Source organism: Giraffa tippelskirchi, chromosome 2, assembly GCF_054371585.1.
Source record: "Giraffa tippelskirchi isolate mGirTip1 chromosome 2, T2T-mGirTip1v1.2.pri, whole genome shotgun sequence".
Lineage (NCBI taxonomy): Eukaryota > Metazoa > Chordata > Mammalia > Artiodactyla > Giraffidae > Giraffa > Giraffa tippelskirchi.
Genome location: NC_137276.1, coordinates 134,405,334 through 134,421,396, shown reverse-complemented (window position 1 = coordinate 134,421,396; position 16,063 = coordinate 134,405,334). Strand labels below are relative to the sequence as shown.

General features: G+C 29.9%; 1 protein-coding gene across 1 annotated transcript in view; it reads left to right on the top strand.

Moving 5' to 3' along the window:
• SI (sucrase-isomaltase) overlaps window positions 1-16,063 on the top strand; it is a 101,974-nt gene that overhangs the window by 60,100 nt on the left and 25,811 nt on the right. The window contains exons 27-37 of the mRNA XM_081572977.1: window positions 1,130-1,298; window positions 2,911-3,007; window positions 3,134-3,246; window positions 3,333-3,458; window positions 4,942-5,070; window positions 5,788-5,898; window positions 7,677-7,739; window positions 9,670-9,786; window positions 11,211-11,298; window positions 12,260-12,398; window positions 15,900-16,033. Coding sequence (XP_081429103.1) covers window positions 1,130-1,298; window positions 2,911-3,007; window positions 3,134-3,246; window positions 3,333-3,458; window positions 4,942-5,070; window positions 5,788-5,898; window positions 7,677-7,739; window positions 9,670-9,786; window positions 11,211-11,298; window positions 12,260-12,398; window positions 15,900-16,033 — 1,286 coding nt within the window. The remainder of the gene's footprint in view (window positions 1-1,129; window positions 1,299-2,910; window positions 3,008-3,133; window positions 3,247-3,332; window positions 3,459-4,941; window positions 5,071-5,787; window positions 5,899-7,676; window positions 7,740-9,669; window positions 9,787-11,210; window positions 11,299-12,259; window positions 12,399-15,899; window positions 16,034-16,063) is intronic.

The following is a 16,063-nucleotide window of genomic DNA, read 5'->3' as shown; positions in this document are numbered from 1 at the left end:
AGTATCTATAAATGTGTTTAGAAATATATCAATATTTTATTAGAATGATTGAAATTGGAGTGTTTTAGTTCTGGATTTTGATCAAGTTAATACTATCTCTCTCAGGAATTGATAAAAGGAAGTTTAGATATATACATATAGATATGGTTTTTATGTTCAATGAATAAATTTAACTCTTAAACTATTTCCTTTATTTTAGTTAAAAGTTCTGCAAAGTACACCCCCCCCATGTATTTTCTATTACAAAATACTTCTATGTAATTTAAGTTTGCCCTGCTATCCTTTACATGATGTTGTCAGGATATTTTCAGGTATTGTCAGTATGGATACAAATAATGAAGAAAAACATGTTTATATTGTTTCAAAATGATTAAGAGTTTCATTCCAAAGGTTAAAAAGCTAAATAATTTTGTGGAAAATCCCTGGCACAGAGAAATTATTTATTGTTATTCAGGAAGCTTTGTTCTTTAGCAAATACTTTTCTAAAATCATTAATATAAAAATATGACTATGTTCCAAATTCTTTGTAATAGTATGTTTTCTTCCCCTGCCAACTTTCTTTTCCTCTTCTTTTATTTTCTTACTGCAAATGACATTCTCTGTAACATATTTCTTCTGGATTTCTTTATAAATACATGTTTTTACAAATATAAATTAAAAGATGAAGAAAATGATTAGGTATGGTAATAGAGTTTGAAATTAAAATATACATTATGTGTTATTTATTTTGATGTTGATTTCTTTTTATTCTATATGTAGTAAAAGTTTGCTGATTCTCTCAAGGAAACAGGAAAATGAAGGACTTTCAATTCTTAGGACATATATTACTTCTAGGTCATATATTATTTATAGATTTATATTGCTTTTATTTTAAAAAGTGTTATATATCTAAAGACACACATATAGCCATAATATGATTATGACTATGTGAAACATATTTTTATATTTGTTATGTTAGCCAAAAAAGCATTGAAATAATTATCTGTTTCCATCTATATCTGGGTATGATAAGCCCTATACAGAGAAAAGTACTACTGATTTCACATCACCTAAGAAAGAATTACCATTATTGTTTGTGATACTATCTGTATGCATATACAGGAATAAAATTGTTTTCTTTTGCTTTCAGTTGGGATTCTCGCCTTCCTGGTTTTGCTTTTAACAACCAGTTCATTCAAATATCTACACGCCTGCCTTCAGAATATGTGTATGGTTTTGGGGAAATGGAACACACAACATTTAGGCGTGACCTGAACTGGCACACTTGGGGAATGTTCACAAGAGATCAACCCCCTGGAGTAAGTACCAGTATTTGACTACCATAAGTGGCAACCAAGACACAGCCATCTCTTTGTTGGCCTGTATTTCAATACTGAAACAATGAAAGGGACTATAAATCATGACAGCTGCTGGAGTGTTTTTCTGAAAAACAAACAAAAAGTCACAATAAAGTACAGGTGAAAATAAATGACTGATCAGATAACATCATTGACTACAGTGAGAAGTGAGGTCGTGACCCAATTGCTTACTCTCTCAACTGCGTAGAAAGAACGTTCAGATTCAATATTCCCTGCCAAATTCATGTTTACTTACAGCTTTTAGAAAATAACTGGCTAAGGTCCTCCTTGAAATTTTCTTTTTTACTCCTTAGACAAAGATTGGATTCTCACTTTTTCCTTTGTTACCCTAAGCTGCAGTTGTGCATTTTTATGAGGTTATACTGTTAGTTACAAGTGTAGGAAATATTTTTATATGCTCATGACACTTTCCCCAAAGTTTTGTCTTATTAATGGTATATATTTCATGAATATTTAATATATTGCTCACAAGTAATATTAACTATAACTACTCTAAATATATCATAGAAAGTACAGTTTAATAAAAATACTAGTTCACTTACATTTTTCATATGTCATGTGTACTTAAAGGATATATTCAGCATGAGATTATAAATGTGTATACTATCATAACCACTTTTTGTTGTAAGATGCTCATACAATTTTTATTTGTATCACAATAGTTCAAATTTATGAACACTGTTTTTTGTTTATTCCAGCTTGAAAGACTACATTTTACCAAAGTTTACCTCTTTAAAACCCTTCAGGGACTTTCCTCGTGGTGCAGTGGTTAAAACTCCATGCTCCCCCTGCATGGGGCACAAGTTTGATCCTTAGTTGCGGAATCAAAAAAAAAAGAAAACAAAAACCCTTCAACATTAAATATTGGCATTATCGGGTTCATATAACCTTGATCCTAAATATATAAATTTTCTGTCACATGCTACTTAGTTACTAGGATTCATTGTGGGTCAATGACATTAATTTGATTAGGGATCATCAACTTATAAGTTTTGTAATCTTGACATTGCATGACCCTGCATATAGATTTTCCATTCTGAAAAATTAAAAAATGATGCTGAAAATGAAATTAAATGCTCAGTAGATAAAAAATATATTAATTTAAAATATTATCATAAAATATTATAGAAACTTAGATATCCCATTAAGTACTTAAGGAGATTGAGTACTTTGATCAATTTAATCATTAATAAAACATTCTATTATTGAAAAAGAATTACCAATTCATAAATAAATTAAGATACATAATCTGTGGAAAGGAACCCAAGTATTCTAAAACTAGTGGCTTCTTTAGGTAAGTTAATTTGGCAGTAATTGTGACTGTTACACATTTGTATATTCATTCCCATACTCTAATGCACTAATGGTTTGAATAATAAACAATTTTTTTTAAAAACTGTGTTTGTTTTAATTCAGTCATAGTTTGGGTGTGCAATGAAGGAATAGTTAAATTCCTAGGCTCAATCTTATAGTGAATTTAAATATTACATTGACAAAAATTCACATGCTCTTATTATTTAAATATACATTATGTTTATTTTTTCAATTTTAGTACAAACTTAATTCCTATGGATTTCATCCCTATTACATGGCTCTGGAAGATGAGAACAATGCTCATGGAGTTCTCTTACTTAACAGCAATGCAATGGGTAAAACAATTTTTAAAACAATTTTTTAAAAAATTTAATTTTTTAAAAAATTATATTTTATGTGACTCAAATAAAATAATAATAACTTACATATAGATAAAATGTAATCATATTTTGGATTTCCAGATGTTACATTTCAGCCAATGCCTGCTCTGACATATCGCATAATTGGAGGAATCTTGGACTTTTATATGTTTTTGGGCCCATCTCCAGAAGTTGCAACAAGGCAATACCACGAAGTATGATTGTACATTTTAAAAAGAGATAAAGTTTTCTTTATAATATAAAGTATTTATCTTAGTTCACAAGGAATTTTTTTTCACAGGTAATTGGCCAACCAGTCATGCCACCTTATTGGGCTTTGGGATTCCAGTTATGTCGTTATGGGTACAGAAATACCTCACAAGTTGAAGAAGTATATAATGACATGGTGGCTGCTCGGATCCCCTATGTATGTATATCAATTTTTAAAGGTGTTAAATATGTCATCTATAAAAGCAGAATGAAATAATTAAACACACACTTTAAAATTATTTAAACATTTGACAAAAAGCAATGCTTAGTTTGTTAGTAGCACAAAATGAATTGGATATCATATTATACTGCTGTCTTTAACAGAGGGATAACGAAAGGGCTAATACCATTATTTTTCCTTCTTTCTCATCAGTCTTATGAGACTGACTGTGAGTTGTGCTAAACAAGTCACTATGCACTTGCTTTTCTCTGAGAAACTCTGTGTCTCATAGGTAGTCAAACACATTTATTGTCTTCTTTTAAATGAGAGTAAGAATCCAGGGAACTTATTTCATCAACTGATATGACAAATTACAGGAAAACAATTTGAGGTGAAACAATGATTTTTGCCATGGAATTGATGACAGTTGTCATACAGAATCAGTGGGCTTGCAGAATATCCTCTTCCCTCAATATGTGGGAAACTAAATATTTTTAAGTATACAGAAATAATTAGTTCCTGCGATTTTTATTTTTTAGCAAGATTAAGGAATCTCAGGTATACTCCTGGTAATATTTAAAAATTGAAATCTAGAATGCTTTGTGTATAAGAACTCATTATAAGAAGAATAAGTAGGGTCTCATTTATAAGACATCAGGACATACAGTAGAATCCAACTTATGGTTCCTGAATACAGTATTATAGGGAAGTTAATTGTATAGGTTAATGATGTAGCAATATGAAAGTGAAAAAAATTTTTGAAGAAGATTTTTTCATTATTAGTTCTATGTTGTCCATATTTTTTGTAATACCTAGAAAAAGAAATTGTCTTTAACAGAAAATAATTTTTCAAAGTAATTTAGGCCTAAATTAAAGATTTAATAATACAATGAAAGCATTTATTTATGTAAATATATTTGTAAATATCTACTGGTAAACAATATTTTGCTTATCTAAGCTTGGGCTATTATTTTGAAAATGACTTTGGTGTATGATAAAACAATAATTTAAAATAATTGATGAATTTACTAATAATTATTTTTCTCCTTTTATCATTTTAGAATTAATTGAAATTATCCCATATTTGCTTTTTGTTTCCAGAAATAGAGCAATATTTATTTCTGTATATTGTGCAAAATTCCAAGTTATCATTTAGTATAATTTCATGACCTCATAAGTCCTTTATTCTTGTGTCTTATTTCTTTTAGGAATTATAAAACCAAAGATGCTAATTTGAAAGGACTTTTTCTTCTAAATCAGAATTATTATTTAATGAACTTTTAACAAACATAGCATTTATATGAACTTGTTCTTAGAATATTTTGCATCTATACATGCTATTTTTATTTCTTGAATATTGCATTACTCAATTCTCTTAAGCATTGAAACTTTCATATTACTATTACTTTTATAAACATGATAGAATGTGACGAACTCACTCTGCTGATTCTTACCCCACTACAATTCTCATATCTTTCAGGATGTTCAGTACACAGACATTGATTACATGGAAAGGCAACTAGACTTTACAATTGATGATGAATTCCATGACCTTCCTCAGTTTGTTGACAAAATAAGAAGTGAGGGAATGAGATACATTATTATCCTGGTCAGTATTTATATGTTATCTTCTAGCTGAGCCTTATTATCTTAGTTTTGTTCAGATTTCTCTTCTGAATGAGGGAGGAAATGAAGTATGTAAGTTTGAATTCTACTCCCAAATCTAAAACTTTCTTTCTTTAACACTTTATTTACATGGGCAGCCACAAGGCTACCTTCATTCTTGGGTTTATCCTTAGAGACCTAAGACTAAATAAAGCTGGGAGTCAAAGACAGGCTGTTTCTTAATAATCACCCAAGCTACAAACTGACCTCAGTTTATAGACACTATCACAAAGTGATGATGGATTTTTCTATTCCTATAAGATTCTCATATCATTCTCTGGGACTACTTCTTACGCTTGTCATGTTTAAAAATTTGCCTTCAAGCTAGTGATTCAATATTTCATCAATATATTACAAGAAGCAAGCCAGGCAGTCAGAAATCCCACTGGGGAAATAAAAGCAAAACAAAAACACTAGTAATCTTGCTTGTAATCATAGCTAACACATTTTCAAAAGTTCTTAAATTTTCCTTCTAGAAAATTTAAAGACAATCAAGCTAGAACACAAAAATTTATACCATCAGTCCATCTGTCAATCTATGTGATAATACAATATAATGATAATTTAATAATGGAAAATTGTACTATTTAATAACAGCTACCCAAGTGTTATTCTACTTCTATATCATAGACACCTGTTTGGTATTTCATTTTCATTTTAGGATCCAGCAATTTCAGGAAATGAAACGAAGCCTTACCCTGCCTTTGAAAGAGGACAGGAGAAAGATGTCTTTGTCAAATGGCCTAACACAAATGATATTTGTTGGGCAAAGGTATTGAATTGATAGCTTGAAATAAAATAAGTGTAAAAGTGCTATTTCATTGAAAGTTTCTACTTAATTAAGCAACTGTTGAGGCATATTCAGAAGAAGAGATATAATGATTTAATAGCTAATAAATAAAATAATAGATACTCCATGAGTTCAATCCAAACTATTAGAAACAGAAATAATTCATAATCATATGTCCAAATACTATTTGTTTCATCTTTAATTTGTTTTTTATTGTATTTCTTGATACCTTTGTGTTTTATTATAAAATTACCACTAATAAGATGGTTATTCACTATTCTATACTACAAAAGTCATTTAATATTTTTAATTCCCTTTAAAACATCTTGTATAATTGTAAAAGCTATGCTTATATTCCTTACTTGAATAGGGAAAATAATTCATTGTATTTCATTTAGACAATAATATTCAGATCTGAGTATATTAATACATTGTGGAAAATATCCTCCTTTGGCTTATACATAAAGAGTAAAGATGCTCAATACTCTATAAAAACCTAAATGGGAAAAGAATTTCAGAAACAATAGATACATGTATATGTATAACATAATTACTGTATACCTGAAACCAACACAATATTGTTAAACTCTACTCCAATATAGAATACATTTTTTTAAAAGAGTAAAGAAAAAAATCTACTAGTCATAATTAGAATGAAAATAATTTCCATAGTGGGAGATGTAATTAAATGCAATGTGCAAGTCTATTTGGGTCTTAGACCAATATATTAACATTAGTGACAAAAGTGGTGAAATTCGAACATGGCCTATAGATTAGTTAGTCATATTTTATTAATGTTAACTTCTTGGTTTTGATAATTGTACAGTGGTTATAAATATATTACTATTAAGAGAAGCATGGTGAAGGGTATAGAAAAACACCCTAGGTATATTGTTTGTGACTTTTCTATAAGTCTGAAAGTATTTCAAAATAAAAAGATAAAAGTAAAATAGAAAAAATTCTGTGGTAAAAGGTGAAAAATCACAATGTTTTAAGAAACATGCAAGTATAGAATATTGATTATTAAAAGGGATTGTTTCCTTCCTGCTTTCTTTTAATTCTATATTTTTGTACATTTTCTCATTTTTCTACCTTTTAAGCACTATTCTCTATCAGCAACTAATCTTTTGTATGCAATTACCCTTCTGCAGATTCTACTTTCTACAACATAGATTTAAATCCCAGAGCTTTTGGCATGATTGTATTTGAGCCTTGTTTTATGTTTGTGATTGGAGTAGAAGAAACACTGATAGGCTAAGAGGCAGGGACTGGAGTAGGAATATGGTGGAGAGAAGAATTTTAGTACTACTGTGAAAACCCAGAGGATTATTTGCCTCAGCATGGCATCATTCAACTCAGATATTCAATTCCTTTCATATAAAAATATATATTTTTTTGTTTTTCAATTGTTATCCTGGAGTAAGTGTAGAAACAATTTTAATATATCACATTAAATTAAATTTGGTGAATGTGTTTCAAATTAATTGTTAACTAGACCATTTGGTTACATGCATTGTTTTCAAAATCACTACCTACACCAAGGTTGGATTTTTTTTTTATTTGCAATATTAAAGGGAAGATTAATATGGAAAATGGAAATAGTTTGCAAATGATACATATGACAAAACACAAGCTAAGCAAATAATTGAAGGAATTATTTTTTATTATTTGCTTATAAAACTTTATTATACTTTATTTACAAAAGTCATACCACACTAAATTTATTTTAAACTGGTTTCTCATTTCTTCTCTTTTTGTAGGTTTGGCCGGATTTGCCTAATGTGACAATAGATGAAAGTCTAACTGAAGATGAAGCTGTTAATGTAAGTTTCATATTGATTAACTGTAGAACTAAAAGAAATTCAGCACTTAGATTAAATAATTAGTGATTTCATTGTTCTGCATGTGAATATCCAGTTTCTCCAGCACTATTTGCTAAAGAGACTATACTTTCTTCATTGCATATTCTTGCACTCTTGTCAAAGATCAGTTGACTAGACCTGTGTGGATTGATTTTTGGGCTCTTTATTCTGTGCCATTGGCCTATATGTTTATTTTTATGCCCAGACCATGCTTTTTACTACTATAGCTTTGGAATATATCTTGAAATCAGGAAACCTGATGCCTTCAACTTTGTTCTACTTACTCAAGATTATTATGATTAAGGAACTATTCAAGGACTTTTGTGCTTCCAAATAAGTTGGAAGATTGTTTTTTCTATTTCTGTAAAATATGTCATTGGGATTTTGATGGGGGTTACATTGAATCTATGGGTTACTTTCAGTACTGTGGATATTTAACAATATTATTTCAGTCCATGAACATTGGTTACCTTTATATTTGTCTGTTTCTTCTTAAATATCTTTCAATAATGTTTTGTAGTTTTTAGTGTACAAATCTTTTATTTCCTTAGTCAAGTTTATTTCTAAGTACTTTATTATTGCTTATTGCTATTATATATGGGATTACTTTCCTACTTTTCATTTCAAATAGTTTATTGTTAGTGTACAGATAGGTAACTGATTTTTGCATGTCGATTTTGTATTCTGCCAACTTTATTGAACCTATTAGTTCTAATAGTTGTGTCTGTGTGTTACTTAGGGATTTCTAAGTATAAGATTACATCATCTACAAACTGAGACACTTCCAGTTCTTATTTTCTGATTAGGATGCTTCTTTCCCCCTTATTTATGCCTAGTTATTCTGGCTAGGACTATGTTAAATAGAAGTGGTGAGAGTGAGCAGTCTTACCTTGAACTAAAAAAACTGAAAATGTTTTCCTAAAGAGTATGATATTAGCTATGGACATTTAATATATAGTCTTCATCATGTTAAGGTAATTTCTTTCTATTCCTAGTTTGTTGAGAGTTTTTTTTTTATCATGAAAGAGTGTTGAATTTTATAAAACACATTTTCTGCACTGTTTCTTGATATGCTTAGTCATTCAGTTGTGTCTGACTCTGGGACCCTTTGGACTGTAGCCCACCATGCTCCTCTGTCCTTGGGATTTTTCAGGCAAGAATATTGGAGTGGGTTGCTAATTCCTTCTCCAGGAGATCTTTCTGACCCAGGGATCAAACCCACGTCTCCTGTGGCTCTTGCGTTGAAGGCAGATACTTTACCCACTGAGCCACTGGGGAAGCACTGTTATTGATATGACCATGTGATTTTTATCATTTATTCTGTTGATGTGCTGTATCACAGTAATTGATCTTTGTATGTTGTATAATCCTTGCCTCACAGGGAAAAATCCCACTTATTCATGGTGTATGATCCTTTTGATGTGCTGTTGAATGTGATTTGCTAATAGTTTGGTTGAGGATGCTTGTATCTCTACTCATCAGATATTGTTAGTTTGTGTGAAACTAGAAATGTGTCCATCTCTTCTAGGTTATCCAGTCTGTTGTGTAATTATTTATCATGGCCTCTTACCATCCTTTCTATTTCTGTGGCATCAGTTGTAATTCTCATCTTCCATATCTGGTTTTATTTAACTTTCTCTTTTTTCTTAGTCTAGCTAACAGTTTGTAAATTATATATATGCTGTCTATGAGAAACTCAGTTTAGATTTAAGGACACACATAGACTTGGTTGTTGGAGGAAGATCACGGAGATTCATTCATTAGAGTTGAGATCAAGTTGCCTTTACTATCACTTGTTCACAACTTATGAATATGATAGATAAATGTCTTACTGAAATATAAGATTTCTCTTACAACTTTCTACATGTGTGCCTAATTTTTGTTTTCACAGGCTTCCAGAGCTCATGCAGCTTTTCCAGATTTCTTCAGGAATTCCACAGCAGAGTGGTGGGCAAGGGAAATTATAGATTTTTACAATAACCAGATGAAGTTTGATGGCTTGTGGATTGTAAGTAAACTTTGAGAAATTTATATTTTAAGTTATTTAGTGTGTTCTGATTATGTAAAAATTGTACTAAATTCTAATAATCTTAGCAAAGTATTCTTTGAAATTATCTCACTCATTTTTTTTCTGTAGAACTTTCTTATGCAAAGAACTGCTAAAATGCAGTTTTAACAATTTGATTTAAGTATTTGGCTGCTTTTTTCTGAATTGAATAATTTCAACTTGACCAAGAAACCACAATAGTCGCTTTAATGATTTATAAGTGCTTATAAATATTTATTTTATTTTCATTCAAGATAGGAATAAATCTCACACTCAACTGTCAGTCTTTGGTTTAAGAAATCATAGTCTCTTACAGATGTAGCAAAATCATCCTTTAAATAATATTCTAATTTTATGTGTAACTTTAAAGTGTTGATATAAGAGTTTTAGTAATAAAATTTTGAGATAACAAAAGATGAATTTTCTATATCACATGTAAACATTTAATACAGGAGATTTTACATAATATTTCTCTAGACTTTTGTAGGTGAACTTATCTGTTGATTTTTCAGCATGTCTGCATTAATATGCTTACTTTTTTAATTAAAAAAAGTTATAGAGGTGATATTATGTACAAGCCTTGAGGATGTAAAATTGTATGTATTTTTTTAATTAATGGGAAATACAGTTTTATTTTATGTATAAAGTTGTGCACTATAAGGGATTTTATTAAATAATCCCCAAGAATTATATCTTGTTCCAGAAAAAAATAACTTTTTTATGCTAAAGGAATCACCTTTAAATGTGTGTTAGTTGCTTAAATTGTGTCCAACTCTTTGCGACCCAATGGACTGTAGCCCACCATGCTCCTCTGTCTGTGGGATTCTCCAGGCAAGAATACTGGAGTGCGTTGCCATTTCCTCCTCACCTTTAACTGGCAACTAATTTATATATTTATATGATGGTCCCTTTATATGTGCCTAGTAAGATTCTAAAATGTATACTCAATAGAGAGACTTTTTGAAGTTTTCTGTATTTGTAAACTGTATCTTGCAGTTTTAAAAACCACAAGCCATTGTTCAAAAATAAAAAATTATACAAAGTTCCAGGGCAGAAGTGGAGGGAAAAACATGGGGGAATATACACTATTATAATTTAGTTTTATGTCTAGAAACACAGAAAACAATTCACTTTTACATGTAGGTTTTATCTACAGAGAAAAATAGGACATTTTATATTTTAAAAAAGGAGACATGAACTGTAAAATGTTAAGAAATACTGAGCTAAACTACATTCTTTAGTATTGTTGAGATTGTCTTATATTTTTGCTTTTTAAAAAAGTGTTGTTATTTGGATTTGCTATTTCAATTTATTGAGTTTCTGAATTAGTTCTTTTAAGAAGATATGCTCTAAATTTGTTTTTTGTTTACTTATTTTTCTCTAAGGATATGAATGAACCATCAAGTTTTGTAAATGGAACAACTACTAATCAATGCAGAAATACAGAGCTAAATTATCCACCTTATTTCCCAGGTACAATATTGCTGTTATGCCTTTGATGTTACCATGTTATTATCATTTATTTATCACGTTTGTATACTTCATGATCTAGAGAACAGGATTCACATTCCCAATTCTCACTACCCATTTGTACACATTTGGACCACACCTCAGCTCATTACCAATATCCTCTAGATCATCTAACATTACATTGAGAAAAAAAAAAAGTCAAGACACATGCTTTACTTATATGAATACATTTCTAACTTTGATTGTTTTGATTTTCTTATGAATCTTCCCAAATTTGAGAATCCTCAATATTGTTTGAGTAAAATCTTTAAATCTTTTATAAAGTTTTTTTTTTTTAAGTTTTTCTTTACTAAGGAAAAAGTGAAAGAATGTTAACAACACTTTCTTGGTTGTCCCTGACCTAGGAGAGAAAAGTACAGTCTTTCGGCATTCATCCACATACTCTTACATTGGCAGTAAACTGCATAAATGGTTAACATCTAAAGTGATGGCAAAGCTCTGAAAATTTTAATCTGAAACTGAGAAAAAATTCGATCAAGAGATAGTGCTGTTATAGCATTTGCCTGGCTCTTTATCCCAGGGCTTTATGTTAGCAAATGGAGTCTTTAAAAAAAAAAAAAAAATCTATTTAATCAGTATTTCTCATCTAAATGCATAAAATATAGTAGATTTTAAGGAGTACATTTTTCATGGTTTTATGAATTCATGTTAATTATTAACATTTTTGTTATTAAATAGAGTAAAATTTTGCACATATTTTCCAGTCACAATTGTAATTGCAATCAATTACAATTGCAGATCAGTTTTTAATTTAAAATTAGCATAAACAAAGTACACCATTGGTTAAAAAGTACTCTTCAAACAGTGATTAATGTTTTACTAAAATAGCTTATGACTACAGATTACACACTTCAATGCAGATGACTTTATAACATATTAATGGTTTTTCATTGATTCTCCCCAGAACTCACAAAAAGAACTGATGGATTACATATCAGAACCATGTGTATGGAAACAGAGCAGATTCTTAGTGACGGATCATCTGTTTTGCATTATGATGTTCACAATCTATATGGATGGTCACAGCTGAAACCTACTTTTGAGTAAGCAATTTTCATAATCATCCTTTCTATTATTTTTTAGATAGTAATGTTCCTACTTTGAGTCCTTCCCTGCTGACCTTACCTTACTTGGTCATTCAAAGCACTTAGAATAGTTTTCTCTCTCTCTCTGTATATTTATTTTAAATTTCATCCTATTCCCAAAGGACCCTGAATCATTTTATTTTTGTTCCCGAGCATGTACTCAGCTCATAGTAGCACAATGCCTCAGGAATAGTAAGTGCTCAAAGAATAATTTTTAATGAATATTTGAGTAAACAATATATAGTTTGATGTCATTAATAAATGCTAGGCTAAATCTGCTATTTAAATCCATTAATAGCAAATAAGAAACTATGTAATTGACTTTGAGCTTCTCAAACTTTAATACTCATACTTGTGCTCAGTCATGTCTGACTCTTTTGCGACCCTATGGACTGTAGCCCGCCAGGCTCGTCTGTCCATGGAATTTTCCAGGCAAGAATACTGGAGTGGGTTACCATTTCCCACTCCAGGCATCTTCCCAACCCAGGGATTGAACCCATGTCTCTTGAATTGGCAGGTGAATTTTTTATCACCACAACATCTGGGAAGCCCACTAATACCTCTACTAAACAAATTCTTATATGAGGCTAATAATGATGGAACATAGTCCATTCTTTAAGTATCAAGTCTTTATTAACACTGTGCAAAAGATTTTACTGCAATGATAGAAATGTTCTATAATTCTGGATTGTTCAATATGGTAGCTACCAGCCAAATATTGTTGTTGAACAATGTGGTTAGTGTAACTCAGGAAAAGAATTTTAAATTTTATTTAATTTTTATAAATTTAAATTAAACAATATCATATGGCTTATGGTCACCATATTACACAGTGCAACTCTAGATCATTGGCTCTTAACTACACATTGTAATCAACTGGAGATTTTTAAAATTTTATTTTATATTGGAGTATAGTTTATTAACGACATGTTATTTATAGGTGTATGGCAAAGTGATTCAGTTATGCATATATATACATATATATATGTATATATATATATTCCTTTTCAAATTATTTTCCCATTTAGGTTAATATAGAATATTAAGTAGATTTCCCTGTTCTATACAGTAGGCCTTTGTTAGTCATCTATTTTAAATATAGTACAAAATTGGAGATTTTTGTACTATATAAATTCTGATTTTAATTAGTCTGAACTGCAGCCTAAGCATCTCAATTTTTTATAATTCCCTAGATGGTTGTAATGAGCATCTGGGATTGAAAATCAGTGCTCTAGTAGATGACTAAAGTTGGTAAAAGAATGAAAAGCATTTTGCAGTAAAGGGTGTGGGTAATAATTCCTCACTTAGTGAAACACACATCTTATTTCCAGGACCAAACTCTTTTCAACCTAGAATAGGTGAATTATTTAAGATATTATTATATGAATGATTGACTATAGATTTGTTCACAAAATCCCAATGTAAGGGCATTCAGAAAAACTAGTAGATGTCTTTCTTAAGAGTAATGCTTTTTTATTGAGACAAATGCTTCTTCAGTTAACCCTACTGGAACATAATATGGAGCACAACTATTCTTCCCTAACCTCACTTTACCATAAAACTATAGATATTAAAAATAACAGAAATATTGAGAGGTGACTGGTGAACCCATTAGCAAAACTTATATAACTTGAGATGAAAGTATGTACTTTAAGAGAAATGAAAATAATTTTTTTTTTCCACAGAGGACAATAAATTGAATTTCTGGAGCACATTACAGAATCTAGCATGGTTCCTGACACACTGTGCAATGTTTAGAATATCTAGGTGAACCAGTTTTATCCTACCACAGCTATCAAAATTGTATAAATAAATTCAGGGAAAATTAGGTAAATCTCTAAATAGTTGATATGTTGTTATATGATATGTCATAAGTTATTTGGGGGTGTTAAAATCCAATTTTCAGCTCTTAAATAGCATTATGAGGAAAATATCAGTATAGTTTTCAAAAGAACATCCATTTAATGTTAATTTTGTTCTTGTCCATAAAATCTTTCAGTAAAAGTTTAGCCATATTTGTTGTTTAAAAGATTAATAAGTTTTAAATGTTGAGTTAAATAGCTCAATTTATACATAGCCATAGACTTTTTATATCTTTTAAATACTTTCTTACTATTTAAATTTTTCAGATATATGAGAATAAAATTGAGTTGAACTCTCTTTCAGATATTATAGAGATTAAATATAGTCATTATACATTTAAAGATCTTGCAAATGTAAAAGGAGGCTATAAAAAATTACATTTAAACAAATGATGGAGAGTAAGACTTTTTAACATTGGAAAAACTGAAAGAATGAAAAACATAATATTTTTCTTCAAGTTTTTCAGACTGTACCATTTTCAGTTTCATTATTTCAGTTTCCATAATTCTCAGTTTCCTATAAGTTTGAGATATTCATTAATTCAAAAATTAATTATATGCTAAGCACTATATTAGGTATAAGGAGTACAAAGAAGATTAAGGCATTCCTTAAACATCCAGAATCTCAAAGTTTCATTGAAGAAGTTTTATGTATGAAGAAATCAGTACAAACACTGTGTCATCCATCTTTAACAAGGAAATTATTACATATAGTTGATAACATGCCTGTAGTTTACAAATCTGCCTAATTAAGAATTTGAAATATTTTTCTAATATAGTTTGATAGTCCCTATTCATATACAATTTGTTTTGAATAATAAAAAAAACAATTATTTTTATAATTAATACAACAGTGATTGTTTCATTTAAGGTACATTTCTAATTATAATAGAGATATACAGATAATGTATTGCATTATTCTTAACACTAGCATATGTTTTAAATAAATACTAAAGTCAATATACTTGTTCTTCAAAGGCTGAAAAGAGAGGAAAAGAAAAATATATGATCTAATTTTTAAAGCCATTCTCTTGAGATCTGGCTTTGGACAAATTCTATGCTTAAAATAGAATAACTATTTTTATTTTTTATTTTTAAGACCTAGAGAAGCCTTGCTGTCTTTAAACTACCCTCTAAAACGGGAGTATTATACCAAAGATTCTCTGCAGAGTGATATGGAGATTAATTGTTGACAAGTTATAAATAAGAAGAGTTGAAGCACTAATAGGGCCTAAACTTTATTAAGAGAACATGTTTAAGTAGAATTAAATGAGTTCATTCAAAAGCTGACACTATAATTAGTTGAGTTGATGATATCAATAGTTGGCGTGTATTCACTGGGAAAATAGCAAAAGGGCCACTTAGGCATGTTGCTCTGCTAAATGGTGGAAGGGAAAAAAGATGTCTTCCATGTTTGTGAGGATTTTATAGTATAATGAGAGAAGACTCACTTGTAAAGAGCTAGCTATAGCAAGAGACAGCATAGACACCATAAACAAAATACTTTTTTGTTTAATGAAGTGGTCCTATGTAGAAATATATGAAGAAAATAGCTCATATATTATAAGAACTCATAGTTCCTCTCCATCTATATTAGTGCATTGCAAAAGGCAACTGGCAAAAGAGGAATTGTTATTTCTCGTTCCACGTATCCCACTGCTGGACGATGGTCAGGACACTGGCTTGGAAACAACTATGCAACATGGGACAATTTGGAAAAATCTATCATTGGTATGTGAGAGTCACCATCTTTCTCATTAT